The sequence below is a fragment of the Malaya genurostris genome, chromosome 3 (genome assembly GCF_030247185.1).
Source record: "Malaya genurostris strain Urasoe2022 chromosome 3, Malgen_1.1, whole genome shotgun sequence".
NCBI classification, from domain to species: Eukaryota; Metazoa; Arthropoda; class Insecta; order Diptera; family Culicidae; genus Malaya; species Malaya genurostris.
Window position 1 is genome coordinate 228754469 of NC_080572.1, and position 19694 is coordinate 228774162.

The window sequence follows — 19694 nt, forward strand, 5'->3', positions numbered from 1 at the left end:
AAACGGTTACTGTTCCGTTCCACGGGGATGATTTTAGAACTGAAAAGTAGTGTTTGTAGCAGAATTTCACAAAGAATCTGATAATGCAACTCAAAATTATAAAATATTAGCTAAAACAACCGAAAATTGAAAAAGTTTACATAAACTTTTCTGCATTTTTTTTATTGCTTGCGCGCTGCTGTTTCGCATTGAGGTGGTGTGAGAAATGCACGGTGGGCACGGTGGCATTATATCGTGAGCAAAAATTACATACAAAATAATGACGCGAATTTATGCAGCATTGGGTTTTTTGTTGAAATAAAAACTAGTTGAATACAATAAAATGAGTATTGTAAGATATCGTTTATTTTATAAGTAACTGTCATTTATAATGCTAATAATGTGCAATTCTGTTAAATTCAATGCATTGCAAGGTCTTGGTATTACATTTATTGTTGAATATGACCATTTGTTTCAACAGACTTCGCAGACCAGGAGTGGTGGAACAGTAATGGGAGAATACTGAATCTACACCAGGAAAATGTCTGGGTGTGGAAGTCTTAGAATTACATTCCTTTTGAGAAATTTGGCCTTTCTGATTTAACAGAATTCGCAGCCGACTCATAGCATAGCTTCGATTACATGGCTAGTGCTACGATCTTATTGACACAACATAAATAATACTTTCTACTTATTCGAAGATGATAATAAAAGTCAATTAGAATGGAATATATTGGCATTGAATGTATTCGATAAGTAAATTCGACCGCGTTCTATCATGCATGTCAAGTAAATACTTTTACGTAAATTCTATCTTATCGGCGGGAAGGGCCTGGTGAACGACTGGCAAAGATATCAAAAATACTTGAATGTTCTCTTGTCTTCAATCGTTCTTTTGAAGGAGAATCCATGCTTGCTACTAAACTCAGGCATATACATGATTAGCAAGTTGGTCAATACATATACATATAGCCTCATGTTAGTCATTCATAATTACTCATTATTCATAGCTCTAGTGTAAGAGTAATCACTAACAATAACGATTGAATTAGCATATATTCAAAGTGTGAAAGATTCGAAAATCCATTACGTCCAGTCTTTTTTACAAGTCAATATAACGAGAGGTGAACCCACTGCGCTCAATCATTGAAAAAAGTTCTTGTTTCTATGTGTCCGTTTTTCTTGGTATGCTTTGTGCGACGGTTCGTTCAACTGAAGCGGGTAAAATTTTGCACGCATTTTATGACGCTACATTTCACCCTAAAGCGAACGCTGAAAAAACGAAACAGTTGACTGAGGTGGAATAAGCGTAACGGAAAGACTGTAGTTTCTCTAAAAGGCTACTTAAACGGAAAAGGAATTAAAATTGCCATTTTCAATCATGCCGATTGAAACCCTAGCTAAACGTAAATGTTCCGCGCGTAAACATCAAATTTTATTAACTCGACTCAAAAAACTTACTTCGAAACGTAATCTGATTGATAACCCCTAAAATATCGCAACAAATATTGTCTTCAAAAATTGACAGCATGCGTATTCCTCCGCATGAGATGCTGGCAGTATAAACGTCAGATTTAGATCGCGGTCTAGTTAATGTTCTATGTTATTGTCGTACGGAGAAAAACGTCAAGACGACAATTAGAAACTATATCCGTAATTATAACTCGCGTGTGTACTAAGTGATTTTATTTATTTATTTTTCAAACTACCCTAATTGTTAACAAAGTTGGTAAGTAAAAATTTCTGAATAAATTGTAAGTTTTAAATACCGGTTTTCTTTGCAGGGTTTTTTTTTCGTTCGAGGTGTTCACCAACTGTTTGGAAGTTAACCTTGACCCTCAGGATTTAGGAAACTTATGGCTCCGGCGACCTTGGACTTAAAAGTACCATTCCGGATTTCTACACAGGTTCCGAAACGGACTCCGGCAAATATTCAGCTGAGTATTCGTTATGATTATTATTTGTTTGTGTATATTACTAATGCCTTTTTTCCTTTGTTTTCAGGTTCAACCACATGTCTTATTATCACTAACCCTTTTTTCGACTATTTCAGGTACGTCAGCGAGGGAAGAATCGAACTTATAAATATGGAACACCTGCAGGGCCGGCAAATATGATAGGACTTGAACTTTTTAAAAAGAAACAAAAAAAAAACGATCAACCCGTAAGTACCTTTGCCTTTCCTAACCCAAATTTATATTAACACACTAAGATAGGTTAAGCAGCTTTGGAAAAAATATTGTTCTGGATGCCTAACCAGAAATAAACTAATTTATTTTTTAAGCGTTTCGCTAATCCTATGTTAGTAACATATTCTTCGTTACAAATTTAGTATTTTTTTAAAAAGTTTGCATGGAATATTCCCTTTTTCGTCAACTAATTCATAGCTGTCGCCCAATAAACGATTGATTATTGCTTCCGAATATTTTGGGCCAAGTTTTGCGCAATAATCTTTAGATTTATTCGACAAGCTTGTATGTTTCTTCCACACTTTTTCTCCTTCTGAGTAAGTTGGAGCATTTTTATTTGAACGTAAATTGTAATATTTCGCTTGTTTTTGGTGGCCTCTTGAAGGTTCGAATCTATGAAAATCAAAATGAAAATAATTTAAAACCTTTTCCTCTAACTACACTCGCTATTATTCCTCACCTCTAAAAGAATAAAAACGCGCACTACATTTTTGAACTTAAGCTTTCACACAACTGTTCACCAGCAATTTCACTTGTCGAATGACCGAGTGCGATACCACTTACGACCAATTTGCCTCGGATCTATTATTCAAATCTTGGCGGTTGTTTATTTTGAACATGGCAGCGCCCATAACTTGCGCGCAATAACTTATACGGCATGGTGGTTATATATTTATCATGACATTAATAAGTCGATTTTTTCTATCAACCTTTCTTCGCCAAATTATAGCTAATTTTATTGAATTATAGCAAACTGAATCGAGTTATATCATACTTAGTCGAGACACTTTCAAATTAAAATTATAGCATGAATCTTTACGCAAAGCGTAGTTCGTTACACTGTGAGCGATGAAGGTGAAGTGCCGGAAGAGAATGAAAGAAACATAGAGAAGTAAATGTTGTGCAAAACGGGTAGCAAATAGTAAGCTATTTAGTTTTGAGTATGATTATTATATATCTGTTTATTTAGCCTCGGATTAAACTAATTTAAAAACTTTCCATCCAATTCAAGAAATTCGATAATTAATAAGAACAAATCAATGTCAATACATGATTTGGCCAAAAATGCAGGAACGAGTGTCGCGGAATGATCCAGCGTATCAAGAGGCGAAATCATCTGAAGACCTACAAAAAGCAGAAAATCTCTAAATAAAGTGTAGAACAGAAAAAGCGAGCAACAACAAGGGCCCGGAAATTGTATTTGCGTCGTTTGCAGTGTCCGGATGCATGAGTTTTGATGGACGATGTGACTTTTGTAAAGGAGGACTCAAAAACCCTTCCAGGTCCACAGTACTTTACTGTCGTCGATGGGGAGGATGTGAGCGATGCGGACAGGTCGATTCAAACGGAGAAATTCGTTCGAAAGGTACTGGTATGGCATACAATATGTTCATGTGGTTTAAAGTCAACCATTTTTCACACTACCGGTACTATAAACGCAGAAATCTATTGATCTGAGTGTCTCCAGAAGAGATTGCTGCCTTTATATAAGAAGCATAGTACACCTCCACTGTTTTGGCCGGATTTAGCGTCGGGTCACTATGCAAAAACCACTCGTTTTTCGTTGATAAAAATATCAATCCACCAAATTGCCCTCAGCTTCGACCCATCGAACCTTACTGGGCAATCGTGAAAAGGGTCTTCAAGAAAACTGGTAAGGCAGCTGGGAACATGCAGGAGTTCAAAAAAGTTGCGCTCAAGCGTCCAAAAAATGCGATACAACATTTGCCCGGAACTTGAAGAAGACCGTTCGATCAAAAGTTCGAAAATCCGTGAAGGAATGAATTAAATTTCAGCCGGTTTTCATTATGCTCAAGTTTAACCTCGTACAATAAAGGATCAATTTTTAGATTGAATAAAATATCGTTTTTTATCATAATTTGAATGAAAAATTTGTGGATAGCTTATTTTTGATACACTCCTAATCATTGACTCAATGATATGTTAATGCGTTCAAGTTATTATTAGTTATTGTTGGTAGACGGCCTCCGAGAGTTTTTACTTATGTATTTAGCCTAAAAATGAAAGTATTTTGTTTGATCGGAAATGGTTTCATCGTTTTTCAAAATATTCTCCTAGATCATCAACACACTTTTGCATACACTTGAACAAATTTTAATAACATTTTGAACGGTTTTTAAACGATTCAACAGCTTCTTCAGGAGTATTGAATCGCTCTCCACAGACGTTTTATTCTTCACGGAAGGAAACAAATAGAAATCGTTAGATATCAAGTCAGGATTATACGGCGGGCGGGCTATCGATTCACGACATTTTTGGTACTCAAATATTCGGTTGATTGAGCCGATGTGTGACAGCGTACATTATCGTGATGAAGAATGATTTTGCGTCTTGAGTTTGTTTTCCTTATTTCACGGAAAACTTCTGGCAAACAAATGGTGGTATATCAGTCAGAATTGACGGTCTTACGATCCTCTAATAAAGCAACGTTAGCGATATGTCCGTTTATACCGAACAAACAAACCACCATTTTCTTTGAAGTGCTTCGAGCGCAAACAACTTTTGTTGGTATTGGTTCTTCTTGGAACACCCATAGCCATACAGTCGACTCCTGTTTAGTTTCAGGCTCATATGAGTAAATCCATGATTCGTCACCGTGATGTTGATGTTATACACCAAATTTTAAGCGCCGCGATTGAATTTCTTTGCACCAATTGACACGAGTCTTTTTGATGTGGAACACATCTTTATTTTCTATATAGGGGTACAAATCAGAAACTCAAAGAAAAGTACACGTAGAAATATGGTCAGGTTTTAAACACTTACAGCTCAGTATATTTTGTATCAATTATTATTTCATTATTTGATTGAAAATATTTCTAAGATTCGATTTGAATGTATCAAGCCACGTATTTTCAATTATAAATGATTGAAATTTTGATTAGTAGCGAGCAGTGTCGTATTTTTTTTTATTTAAAAGATATTTTATTCAGGCCTATTTGCGTACAAGCTTTACGTGGCCGATTTAGCTGAGTTTTTAGAGAAAATTTTTTTTGTATTGGATCTCGTTGTCACCCTTTTTCTAGGGCGAGAGGAGCTTCCATTTTCCTCCTGCGAGGATTGAGGGGCAGTTTGTTCGTGGTTCGTCTCGTCATCCATTGCCGCGGTATTGTTGTTGATTTCGTTGCTAGTTGCTGTATATGCGCCTTGTTGTACATTGTTTGCAGTTGCTGGTTGGTTGGATGGTAAGCTGTTAACTGCAGCTGGTGTACTTTGTTCTATAGGGGTTACTTCCCTGTTGTTGGTGACTGTCACAGGTGTACTGGGGCTGCTTGGGGTTGGTGTAAAGGAAGCATCGTTGTCATTTGGAATAGTTGTCTCCTTGTCCGGTTTATCACATGGGTTACCGTAGTGAACAGCTTTTTGGCAATATTGACATGTGGCCATCTGATTGTCATAGGTAACAAGTGATTTGCACGGTATTCTTGTAATCTGACCGAATGTCACATAAGAAGGTATAGGCCTCCTCAAGTGTATGCGTAACAAACGTACGCCATTTAGAATACCGGGGAAAAAGTTCTTCCACTTTTCTTTTTCGATACAGAGAATCTCTCCGTATTGGGACATAGTTTTGCGAATATAAGGATCGATGACACAATACTGTACTTGGTTTCTTCTGTCCCCAACGTAAGCGGTTTTGTTTTATCGACTGACTTGGATGAGATGTAAACCCGAACTGAGTGTCGTATTTTGTCTGGTAAAAATCGCTGGCATATCGGATTTCCCTGCCATACTCGACGGTTTCGAAGGAGTAAGCGATATATCAAAGTGAAAGCATCGCTCTGATTGGTCAACCGATGCAAAAGCGAAGCTGTGCATTTCTCAGCAACGGTTAAACCGATTTTCACAAATTGAAACCCCACAAACCGATGATCTCACAAACCGATTCAAATTGAAAATCTCATTGTCTTTAAATTAACTGTGCAATTTTATACAGATCCGAGTTCCGGTTCTGAAAGGGGGGTAGGGGGCGATAATTGTCAAAACATTTAAATCGTCATTCAAAATGACGATGCAAAACTAGTACAAACTGCTAAATTTCGTATAGCGTGCAAGGTTGCCACATTTAAATCTATATTTTTCAGGTGAAAAAATGTAAGTTTGTCTTTTATTCAATTAGTACCTACTTATTAGGGTTATTGAAAGATCATGATAACGATGCTTTTCTATAAAAGTACACTTAAAGCTTTTCTCACATAGAAAGTTTATGCAATCTTTTGAAAAATTTACTAGTGAAAATTGGCCCAGAGGGCCAAGTGTTCTATATCATTCGACACAGTACATCGAGCTGAGCAATGTATGTGCGTGTGTGTGAGTATGTGCCAATTAATGTCGCTCATAAAATATAAAATCCTTCAGTCCCATTGGTTGCTATTGAATTTCATCATGCTTTCATAGGGTAAAGCGTGTTTAAAATTGCACACCGTCATTGAGAGTAACGATGCAAAAATGGTAAAATTCTTCTAGATTTGGATCAAAAGTGATTCAATTTATAGGCTATATTAGTTTATTTCTTGAACGAACCGACTTCGGCTATACACTGGGGAATCTTTTTACGCGGGGGATAACTACCGCGTAAAAAAATCGCGCAAAACAAAACCGCGTAGAAGAACCAGATCGGGTGTAATCAAAAAAAATTTTATTGTGAAAATCGACTTTGGGACATTTTGAGACTTCCAAAATCTAAATTTTGTTTGTCGTGAATGTGACTTACTTTATGGGACGCCTTTTCAAAATTTACCCTCTGAAAGAGTGATATATTTTTGATCGTGAATATCTCTTGTTGTATCTAACGAATCAACATAAATTTTGCTACATGCCATCGGAAACATGATCACAATTATATGATAAAATTTTCAGTTTTGTGACATAATCTCCTATCATTCAAAATTACACTTTCCTGATTCGTTTGGAATAAACGAATATCAAAGAGGATAATTCATAAGGCGCGTTTGCCTTTCTCTTATTTTTAAAGCTCATAGCTCAGTGATCTGTGAAAGGATCTATATAATCTAACTACCAATAGAATCAAAATTTTTCAACTTAAACGTGTATAGCAAAAGCATTGAAGTATTTCAATAGTACACTATTGAAAAACTTATCTCATTTGACCCATGTCAACACCAGCCAATCAGAACGCGTTCTGAGGAAGAGAACAAAATATCTGCTGCTGTGCAACAAATCGTTCGAGGAAAATGTTCCGAACAGTGTTTAATATCGTAGTGAGTTCCACAATTTGGTCCTTCTGAAAGGCAGAAATGAATTCCGTACAGCTTTCCTGATAGTTTCTTTCAATGAAATGCAAATCCGAAATGAAATAATTGAAATTAAATTTCTATATGCTGTTATTTTTCTAACCGCTAGGACCGCCCATTAGTGAAAAGGCTACAAACGAAATCACGTAAAAAGAAACCTCTTAACAAAAGTTGGATCAGTTTGGATTCTATTGCCACTGCGAGCAGATGTATTGTGTGTCGTTTGCAAAGCTAGTTTCGCTTCCGACAAGAGCGATTACGACACAGCTGCCAGTCGTTTGCATTGATGAAAAAACAACGCAAAGAAGACAACGGTGGAGAGCATCACACAAAATCAGCCGTTCTAATGGCTCTAACAGTTTTCTAAAGAACTATTAGGATTTCTTCTTTGCAATTCGAAGGTAAATATCCTCAGTTTACTGCAAATCTAGAACAGTTTGATTAGATTTGTGCACTTTTTGCTGTGTAAAATTCACAGTAATCGAGATCAAGTGAAGCCTTCTTTGTTTTTGCGAAAAATGTGAAAAAGGGGAATGCTTGCAGAATTCATACAATTGATCAACTAATTGATATTCGGAAGTGTTAAGGAACATGTCAGTTGTTTTCGTATTCACGACATCCAGTTTCGTCTCTGACATTACTGACCCGCCTTTTTTGATGCCGAAAAAAACCGCGTCACTTTGAAAATCCGCGTAAAAAAAAACGCGTAACTTCGGAAATCCGCTTGAAAAAAGCCGCGTAAAAAGAGACCCCAGTATACTGGTTCCAAGTTGCCGGTTTCTGAAGTACCGGAAATAGTGATTAAAAAATCTAAAACAAGACTCAATCAACTTTTTCAGAGATGATTCGATCGATTTCCACAAACTTAGGTACAAATAAAAGTTCCTATTGTCTCATAGGTTGTTATTTAATTTCATCCGGGTCCGACTTCCGGTTCCAGATCTAGACGGTAAAGTGTGTTTAATCATTTAGTGCTACGATGCAAAATAAATAAAAATTCTATTTAACTTGACATAACTGTTCACAAATTGAAAAGGTTATGTTAGTTCATACCCAAAGAAAGTTTTTGATATTGATATTTTTGGAAATATAAGTAATATGAGAAAGGCATCATTACATCCAAGGGTGGCTTTATTGTATCAAAGAACGCTCATTGGCAACTCTTCACACGATTGAATCAGTGCCATCAAAGGGAGACGGATATCATCGCAAAAACAAAAAAAAAACAAAAACCGGCATGGTTCATTTAACATAGAATAGATACCAGTGCGAGAGCGAATTTCTCTCGATGACCTGTTTGAGAATCAAAGGTTAGCACCCTGCTGTGGGGATTCTTTCTGAAGCAACAAACGGTCGCTTATTCTCGTTTCGCGATCTGATTCTGTATGGGCAGTGAATAATTGCGATAAAATCATTTTACTATTGCCGCTTATTTTAACGATGTGCATATAACCTATGTATAAGTTGTGTCTATGAAAATGTCTGTGAATGCTCCACATAAGGGTTTCGAAATAATGCAATCTAGTATGAGAATCATCAAGTCGAATCATCGATTCGATTTTCTGCGATAATTGTCAACTTGTGATTCTCTCTTGGGAAATTCCACACAGCAACGATCATTATCAGACTGTAATTTTTGTGAGGGCCGTGAATACTCAGAGTATGAAGTGGAACGAAGAAATGTAGAAAAAATCTCTCACGGTTCATGCATTGAGAGACACGAGTTCTTCTAGCATCTTCTACCGGATTGAAAATGTTGTATACAATATAGATAAATATCGAGCAGCTTTTGTCAAATTATCGGCAATCACCAACACTGATTACACCACTAGGTGAATTAAAAAAGGTTTTTAGTTAAGTACATCAATCTTAATCAAATTAGGGGAACCTAAGAATTGCTTCGTTTTTCATGTCATTGTGCTCAGTTGTATCTTGTATACAACTCTGTAATTTTTCTACCCCATTGGTAGTCCGTGTAACTTTTTCCCCTTGGTATTCGGATTGTTTGAGATTCCAAGCTTATTTTCCAATTCCAGGCAATGAAAAGTCCTATTAATTGACCAAACTTCATGAGAAAAGTCACAAAAAATCTGCAGTTTCAATGAACACTTATCGATTGGCAAGCCTAATGCGACAATTGATATGGGCCAGTGACTATACTCAATAATTCTTAAACTTCAGAAAACAAGCATTAATCAACAAGATGAGATTTCATTCGCTTGATATTCAGGCTGATGTTCAATGTCCTGATATATGAAAAACGTAACCATAAATGTATACTTTTGTATTTAGTTGAAAATGTCTGTTCATGTGAGGTGACGTCTCCAAGAAAAGAAAAAAAAGAAAAAGAAAGTATTCGGTGTTAAACATTAAAATAACAAAAAAATAAATAGCACAAATTTTTTTATTAAAAGCCGTGTCATTACAATTTCCATATGTGTAAAATAAACCATCTCCTACGGATCCCTCGGAGCGATCGCCATATAGCAAAACACCTCGCCATCCGGATCCCGGTGGACCGAAATGGTTGCCGTGTCATCGCCGGATCGATGCAAAACCACCGGTGCCAGGGGTCCACAGGGGGGCAAAAACGGACACTTACTGCACAGTGCAATTCCCAACGCCTCGGCCAGCGGAACCAACGGTTGCTGTTTCGGTGGGTAACCTTTGAAGGGATCCACGAAGTAGATCGGCGTGGACGAAAGCAGTAGCTTCAGATAGTCCAGATACTCTTCCACCAGCTTCGGATGGGTGTTCTTCTCGGCATTCGTTTCGACCAACTTACGGATCCATTCGGTCACTCGTACCCGATCTCCCGGGGAGGTTATCTTCGCTGCTAGAAACATGAGCTCCAGCACGGACTCATTGAAGGTGGGCATCGTGGCGAGACGATCCGAGCTGTTTCGAACGGGGATATGACAACTGCACTTCTCAGTGGTAACTTCGATTGGAATGGAAGGGAAAATATCAAAGAGTAGAATTCAGGAATGCGGAGGAACACTTTCATGTAAGCACTTCTGATGGTCTGATAGTTATCAACTGTCAGAATTGTTTCGAATCAACGCCGTAAAACATTCTGAGAACCAAAAGTTTCACTGCAACGGTTAAATCCACAGTCAAATCTATTGAAAACATAAAACCGTGAGCATTATGGATCTTTTTTTAAATACAGGGTAACTTTTTTGTACAAAAAGCACATATTTGTTTACATGTTTTTCACGTTTCGCCTTCTACCCATCAGTACTGCTAGCTGTTCTGGCATCACTGTACCAATTCAGCGGCTGGCGCAGTTGACAGTTGGTGTGACTGTTCAAGATCCGGATAAAATTGACGGCAATTATTGGTTGGAGCGACGTGGATCGGAATGGCGGTTATCTATATTTATTCCGCAAGTAATACTGTAAAATTCAATTATGCAATTCTTTATTAAAATGAATTTATTAATTAGGCAAATACGTTCGATCGTTAGTGAAACGTAATATTCTGAGGTAAGTGAATTTTTAAGAAGACTAAATGTAAGCAAGTGAATTGAAAAAGTATCTTACTTATAAAATTGAATAAAATGAACTTTCAGCTTTGAGTTGCTGAGAAACGAATCACAAATTGGAAGAACCTTCATACCATCCATCCGAATAGTAGCAGTTCAAATTAAGTAGACTAGACCTTCCATCAGCTTAGCGACTCGCATTGAACAGCTAGGTGGTAATGGCAGTTCAATTTGTACTGCTATAGCACTGATGAGCCGAAGGCGAAACGTGAAGGAAATGAAAAATCGCGCTTAAATCAAACAGTGCAACGAAAATAATTTATTTTCAAATGAGAATGTTCAATGAGAACTATAAGAAACGGGTCCATCCGTACGATCCTAAAGCTTACTAGAAGTTGTCGTTTGCTGAACCTGCTGTAACACATGCGATTTATATTTATTAACTCAATCACACGGACAATAATCAAACGATAAACGTTATTCCAGGCGTTGTCGCGATCATTGGCACTACATTAGATCGAACGTCCCAACTGCCGTTGTCTTCGGAAATTACCACCCAAACGTGCACCCGATCGGTTGCAACCCCCCCACCTTCAGATCATCCCGATTACACAAGAACTGAGAAAGAAACTGCCCATAATCGTTAGATTTTATTCACCTATAAAGGAAAATTGATTTTCTCCTTCTGTCGTCTTCAGCAGGCAGGAAAAAAGATAAGCATCGGTTTCCAGAAACTCCACCAGCGGCTTATAGTGGAAAATAAAAGCAGCAAAACAAGCAAACTTCATCCCTCTTTTCGGCGTCTTTTAGCGGTTCGTGCTCTCCCTTCAATGACTGCTGCGCATCGGGTGGTGGTTTGATTTTCCGTAACGGAGGAAATCTGCAAAAGATCGAAATAATAATAGTTCGAAGGAGTGCTGAGACTGGAATCTTATTGAATGCAAAGTGCATTCTTTTTTTTTCTTCTGCCGAGCGGTTGTAATAACGTCGATGAGGCTGATCTTCATGATTGCAATCACCGACCGTTCGGCGAAAGGGCCGGGGGGGTTGAGATTCCTTTCTACGACCTTTGTTCGAACGATGCAATCAGCGGAACAACCGAGTCGAAGGGACTGCTAATTGAATTTTGAACCAGCGAAGGAGGTTTGTTCTGTATTTCCGTAAGATGCTGTTGCTGGGAAAATAGGATTACTATATTTTAATCGATTTTCATGTTCGGAAAGGTCAATTCTTCAAACCACCATTTTTAATAACATTTAATTTTTGTATTATGATGCTGAGAATTTAAAGTCTCATTAAAATAAGCTCTGGAACAAACCCTTCTTGGACTCCTAAATTAGAATGTGACATTTTGTGTTTCAGCAGTAAAAAAGGGCGCCACGAACATACAGGGTGTTCGTGGCGCCCTTTTAATGCCAATTTATAAATGCAATAATAAATAAAAAATGGATTCATAGATTTCAATGATTATACATTTATTCGAATGGTTGATTTACAAAAATTGTATGAAAAATAATTTCGATCAAATGACCTACACGACTGACTTGGCAGTAGCCAATCCGATCCACCCAATATTTGAGCACATTTTCAATTGTTTCTGGCCTTTTCAATTGTTTCTGGATGGTTGGTTTTCAATTGTTTCTGGATGGTTAGCGTAACATTTCTTCAACCGCTTCCTAATGAAAATAATCCGCAAAGCGCAGCTCCTCGGAGGCCAATTCACATCATCATTTCTGCTAATAATTCGATTTTCAAAAATTGTTTGCAGAACATTGATTGGTTCGTTGGTTGCGTGGCACGTTGCACCGTCCTGTCGAAACCAAACTTTTTTCATAAATAAATATCATGAATCAATAATCATTGAAAAGTATCAAATTGTTTTTTTTAAATGCCTTTTTCAAATTTGAAATTTGGGTCGGAAATAGCGTGATGGGTTTGTCGATGAATTTCACGCAGCCCACCTGAGTTCGATCCCCAACCCCGCACATAGGGTCAGAAAGCTGGCCCGAAGTGGCGAATATCCTTAAGGTTAAAACCTGTATAATTGAAACAAAAAAAAACTATTTTTTTCGTGGGTCTCTCTTTAAATTAGAGACCTCACAAAGGAATGCGTATAAATTGGTCGAACTTTTTATGAAAAATCTTGAATCGTATTTCTTCAGATTCCATTTACACAGAAAAATATTCACTTCATTACTTTTCCTTTCAGTGAATATGAATTGACGGGCCCTTCGTTTGACTGTTTTCATAAAGTTTTGCACAGTCATCTTGGTCACTTTCCTTGACATAGATTTTTTTTCTTTGTTCGTTAAGCTGCATCTCTCACAAGCAACTAAGCAATTCCAGAAATAATTAGCAAGTAATCAGAATTCACATCCTCTGATTCGGATGAAACTTTGCACAAGTTTCGAATATGACAAAATATTCATTTTCCACGGATCCCGAGACTAATTCGGCTGAAGACTGATTTTTAAAAATGGCGTAAATATTTTTGTATGCTATTTCTTCGAATCGAATCTGAAAATTTAAATTTTAAAAACATCGAGTCTAAGAAGAAGTTATAGGAAATTGTTTGGGCAGTTTAAAGAAAATTACACCGTGAAAATAAGTTGAATTTATTTTCAAAAATTACAAAATCAATCGAAAAACTAAAATTGAAAATAAAGCATTGCTGTAAGATTTTTTTCAAATAATTTTATTTTAAGCCTTAACTTGAAGCCCACATTTTGGTGAAAATTTGATTAGTGTGAATTCAAAATTGACGAAGCTACTGCTGACCAATATTTGCAAAACTTCACGTTTTTGATAAAAAATAATCATTTAAATCATACAGATTAGTTGGTAATCACCGTATTCGACAAAAAATCACTTGACTAAAGTGAGTTCAAAATATGTTTGTACTTATTGTTTTTATGTAACTTTTTGTACCTACTTTCTAACAACAATAAAAATACAACTTTACAGTTTCTCTTGAAAAGGGCCCTCAAAAATGGCCGAAACGTCGAGCAATTTAAGAATGAAATCGTATGTCTAGTCGTTTGTGACTGAGAAAGACATCAATACTTATAAAAACTCATCTTCCAGTCGTTCTCGAAATATTTAGTCATTATACACTGGGGTCTTTTTTACGCGGTTTTTTATGCGGTTTCTTTTTACGCGGCTTTTTTTACGCGGATTTCCAAAGTTACGCGGTTTTTTTGTGCGCGGATTTCCGAAGTTACGCGGTTTTTTTTACGCGGATTTCCGAAGTTACGCGGTTTTTTTGCGCGGTTTTATTTTATGCGGTACGTATCCCCCGCGTAAAAAGAGACCCCAGTGTAGTCGAATAATTAAGGTTTTTGTTCATTTGTATCGCTTAAACAAGTCAAACGTCAAACTTAACTGTCACTTTATCAATGCACACTAACCAGATTTGCACTAAAATTTGGGCTTTAATTGAAGGATTATAATAAAACTATTCAAAAACATATTAAGGAGATTCTAGTTTTTCGGTCGTTTTTCCAATTTTTGATAAAGTATCAATATTTTTTTCAGTGTATATTTTTCTAAGAATGCCCAATCGAGTTTATACAACTTCTTCTTGGACACCTTTTTTGTACACCCTAATTCCGCTTAGAGATGACCCAAAATTTTCTCTATCCAGCTCAGATCTGACTTACTGTAATGGCAAGATGCCAAATCAACCTAAAACACAACGGAGCCTGTTGTTTGTGCTGCTTGAGAAAATGAAACAAAAGTTTTTTCAGGTACTTCTGTACATAAGCTTTCTGATTTAAAATCTGTTTTAACAAAGCTTTCATCATCCTGTATCACACAATCAAGCTTTGTCACGAACAGCTTCCGCGACTATACTACTGGCTGACATGTTCTACTTGAAAAAAAAACCTAATTGTTCAATTTCGCTGATTGTTTTGAGTGCGGGTTTCCATTCAGTGTCCCACCCTTGCGATTATTATTAGTAATAACTCTTAATAACTATGTCAAGATTTCGAGCGCAATCCTCTGATTTCGAAACGCGAGGGCAAAACATTTTTCGTAAGGGGACAAATAAGTAGCAATTATTTTACAACGTTCTTTTCGCCATAAGCCGAAATAATCATCTGGGGAAATCATAGTTAAATTATATCATTACGCTTGAAGGGCATTTCTGTTCGACATCCAATAACATTTCACGCTGAAATGATTCCGGTGGTAAAATTTTATACCGATCATTGTCATTATCATTAACAAGCGTGCGAATGGTTACACTTTGATTGTTCTATGCGGGGGAGATCCAATCTTTTCTTAGCAGATGCAAGAAAAGTGGTGGCAGGAATATCTACTTCGGAACGGTGTGTTTTCAAGTTTAAGATATTAGCCGTAGATTGATGTTAGCCATTACGATTTACTCAGAAGTTTGGTTTTTTATGGGCAACACCATAGACCAAATAAATAGGACGGGAATCTTACGGAGAAAACTACATTTTTTAGAACAGGGAAAGCTCGACGGATTTAGCGTCTGTAATATTTGCTCTCCAACAGGCATAAAACATCCTCTATTTTTTACATCAACAGATTACAATCTTCGAAATGATACATTTTAATTGAATCTAATATTTCTAAAGTTACTAATACTAATTAGGTAGTAACCTGCGAAACAAATTCTTGACCACATTTCGTGCTAAATGAAACTTAAATGCACTGAAATAGTTGTTGAATTTGCGATACATGCAATACAGGTAATTCCCACTTTTCATCGTTATACATATTGCTTGAGCACTGCTGTTCGTATGGTGATGGTGTGTGAAATGCACAGTGGGTTCGGTGACGTTATATCGTGAGTAAAAATTACATATGACACGAATTCATGCATTGGGTTTTGTGTTTAAATTATAACGACTTGAATACAATAAATGAGAATTATAAGAAATTGTTCATTTTCTAAGGTTAGTGATGCTTATAATGATAGTAATGTCTAACTTTTATATCTCCGTTATATTTTCGGAACCGAAAATGACAGTCAGTTGATCTTCAAACTTGATTCACCTCCCAGGAACAGGTTTCAAACGAGTCTTAGTTTGCTAAAACCGATTCAGTCATGTACGAGAATATTTGCTGGGAAAGAATTAATCTTTGAAACGTGTACACACATAATTGTATCACACAGACATTTTTAGATCTCGTCGAGCTGAGTTGAACGGTACATAATACTAGGTGTCTACCGAGCTCCAATCAAAAGTAGGTTTTTTTAGCAAAAATGATTAATTAAGAATTGTTCACGATATGAATCCAAAACAAGTTTAAACATCACCGTGAGTCTTGATTCGAGTTAAATGTCAAATCTTTCCGTGATTACCATTCATTGATTAGGTTAATAGCCGGTAAATTATCGTAGATATCATCTACAGTGCTGAAAATCTGATGAATTTCTCGAAATCCGTAGGTTTACGGAAATTTTCGTAAATCTTGCATCGCTGCTTCCGATAATATGTACAATTTTCGAAAAATACAATTTCCATTGTATTTACCACAAATTGTTATTGTTTTAACCACAAAAAAGAAAAGAAAGTTTGAGAAATATTATGGGGTTGTTGTTCCTGTAGATTACACCGTGAGATAGAGGTTTTAAGAATTACGTAATGGTCAACACTCCACTAAAGATAAAACACGCAGCGGTAGGCTCTATAAAGCAGAGAAGTGTCAAAATCACCTAAAACAGAGGATGAAACCAGGGTAAAATAAATGACAATAATGCATAAAATAGTAGTTTAGCTTTTGAAGCTATATACGTTACGAAGTTTTTTTGAGGCTTATTTGAGTCAACGCCTGAGTAAAAGAACTATGGTTTTTTTTTGTTTCGATTATAGAGGTTTTAACTTTAAGGCTTCTTCGCACTAGAAAAACTTTCTGACCGTATGTGCGGGATTGGGAATCGAACCCAGGTGGGTTACGTGAAAGACTTACCTATCACGCTATACCCGTCCCCAATTTAGGAAAAATGTTCCATTTGACGAAGCGATATTAACTTCAAGTTAAATTATAGAAGCTAGGAAGCGTTGCATACGATAATTTTTCTAAATTAAGAGTTACAAATCATATGAGTTATTTTGTGAAAACTAAAAATGTTAAAAACTAGTATAAGGATTAGACTCTTGCGATAAACGAGTTACGATGCGTTAGTTTTAAGGAAGTGATATGTCTTACGAAGTGTTATATTCTTCGCTCTTTTGTTAGTTATAGGTGTTACGAAGCGTTACTTTTTTGTAAATTATAGGTGTTACGAAACGTTACATGCGTTATTTTCTTGTAAGATATAGGCATTACGAAGCGTTGCTTTTAAGGGAGTTATACATGTTACGAAGTGTTATATGCGCTACTTTTTAATAAGTTGTAGGCGTTACGAAGCGTTTCATGCGTTACCTTTTGTATGTTATAGAAGTTACGAAACGTTATACGTTTAATTTTTCTGTGATTTAATCATAGACGTTACGAAGGGTTACATGCGTTACTTCTTAATAAGTTATAGGCATTACGGAGCGTTACGAAGCGTTACAAGCGTTACAAGCGTTACTTTTTTAATAGTCGAAGACGATACGAAGATTCACTTTTTTGTTAGTTATAGACCATACGTAGCGTTACTTTGTTTTAAGTTATAGGTATCAGGAAGCGTTACTTGCTTTACTATTTTGTATGTTATAAGAGTTACATGCATTACTTTTTTGTAAGTTGTAGGCATCAGGAAGCGTTCCATACGTTACATTTTCGTATGTTATAGGCGTTACGAAGCGGTACATACGTTACTTTTATGTGAGTCAAAGGCTATACGAAGCTTTACTTTTTTGTTAGTTATAGACCTTACGTAGCGTTACTTTGTTTTAAGTTATAGGCGTTACGAAGCGTTACTTTTTTGTAGGTTATAGGCGTTACATGCATTACTTTTTTGTAAGTTGTAGGCATCAGGAAGCGTGACATACGTTATATTTTCATGTGTTATACGCGTTACGGAGCGTTACATGTGTTACTTTTATGTAAGTCTTAGGTGTTACGAAGCGTTACATGCGTTACATTTTTGGGAATCATAGGCACTAAGAAGATATACACGCGCTACTTTTTGGTAAGTTATAGGCGTTACGAAGCGTTTTATGCGTCACTTTTTTTCAAAGTTATAGACGTAACGAAGTGTTACATGTGTTAATATTTTGTGAGTTATGACGTGACAAAGTGTTATAAACGTTACTCATTTGCAAGTTACAAGCGTTACCCTGTATAAGTTACGAAGCTTTTCATGCGTTAGTTTTTTTTGAGTTTTAGGCGTTACGTGCGTTATTTCTTTGTGAATTACATGTGTTACGTTAGTGGTACATGGGTTATTTTTTAGAAAATTATAGGCGTAGCGAAGCGTTACATGCATTACTTCATTTTGGGTTATGACGTTACGAAGTGTTAGGAGCGTCACTACGAAAACCGACTTTTGAACCGAGGCCCGGAGGGCCGAGTGTCATATACTATTCGACTCAGTTCGTCGAGTATGCAAAATGTCTGTGTGTGTATGTGCGTATGTGTGTATGTAACGTTTTTTTGCACTAACTTTTCTCGGAGATGGCTGAAGCAATTTTCACAAACTTAGATTCAAATGAAAGGTCTTGTGGTCCCATACAAAATTCCTGAATATTATTTGGATCCGACTTCCAGTTCGGGAGTTATGGGGTAAAATGTGAAAAAAATTGTGAAAATAAGTGCACTAACTTTTCTCAGAGATGGCTGAACCGAATTTCACAAACTTAGATACAAATGAAAGGTCTTGTGGTCCCATACTAAATTCCTGAATATTATTTGGATCCGACTTCCGGTACCGGAAATGTAGGGTAAAGTGGGTTAAAAATTGTATACCATCACTGAAAATGGCGAAAAACCTTAAAAAAAATTTCTAAATCGACCTCAAATCTTTTTTCAATTGATAGTTTTTATCAGTAGACGGTCAAACAAACCGATTTCGGTTATTCTTTTAAGAATCGAAGAAAATTATTTTGAAGAATACCACAGTATTTTATATGATAGTATGATTGATATGAGAAAGGCATCATTACACTACTAGGTGGATTAAAATAGGTTTTTTACATTTAGTCCTGTTGCTACAATGAATAGTTGAGTGGCCTAATGAAACGGCAATCGATGAAATCCACTGAAGAATTGAAATATCAAAATTTATAACTAAATCTGCAATAAGGAATAACAACAATGTAGTAAATTCTGTTATTGTAATATCAAACGAAGAGTAGAATATTCCCAGAAGATAATTTTCTGAGAAAGTTATGCTTTTAACACTCACCTTTTACCTTATTAATAGCTCTTATCTAATATTTAGGCAGTTCAATAAATTGCTTTTCATTCGAAGATAGAATTACTAGATGAGCTGTACTTAATTCAATTGAAATATTTCTTCAATAATATCATGAGAACTAGTGTTGATTTTAAACAGTTATTATAACACTTTTTGATTCCTTTAAAGAAATATCAAAGTAATATCAAGTATTGTACGCACTGGTGCCTACGTCCCATCGACGACAAAACTCACCACAGCAGAACGAGACAACGTCGCATCCATGTACCCTGGGTCAAAGCATAGATGTCAGTGAGTATGTTGTAAGCAAGAAGGAAGAAAAATAAACAACAGCATTTTCCGACAAAAATCGATGCAATCTTCAATTGAATCGATTCGCTCTCTGTATTAGTTAGTAAGTTAGTATATAAGTTCCTTTTCCCCATTACACAATACAAGTAGGT

The 19694-nt window shown here is 36.3% G+C and overlaps 1 protein-coding gene across 1 annotated transcript; it reads right to left on the reverse strand.

The window, feature by feature from the left end:
• Positions 1-9865: 9865 nt before the first annotated feature.
• On the reverse strand, positions 9866-10495 carry LOC131438666 (uncharacterized). The gene has a single exon (XM_058608830.1). It carries the CDS (start codon positions 10321-10323, stop codon positions 9901-9903), a length of 423 nt encoding a protein of 140 aa, XP_058464813.1. The 5' UTR covers positions 10324-10495; the 3' UTR covers positions 9866-9900.
• Between the last annotated feature and the right edge of the window lie 9199 nt (positions 10496-19694).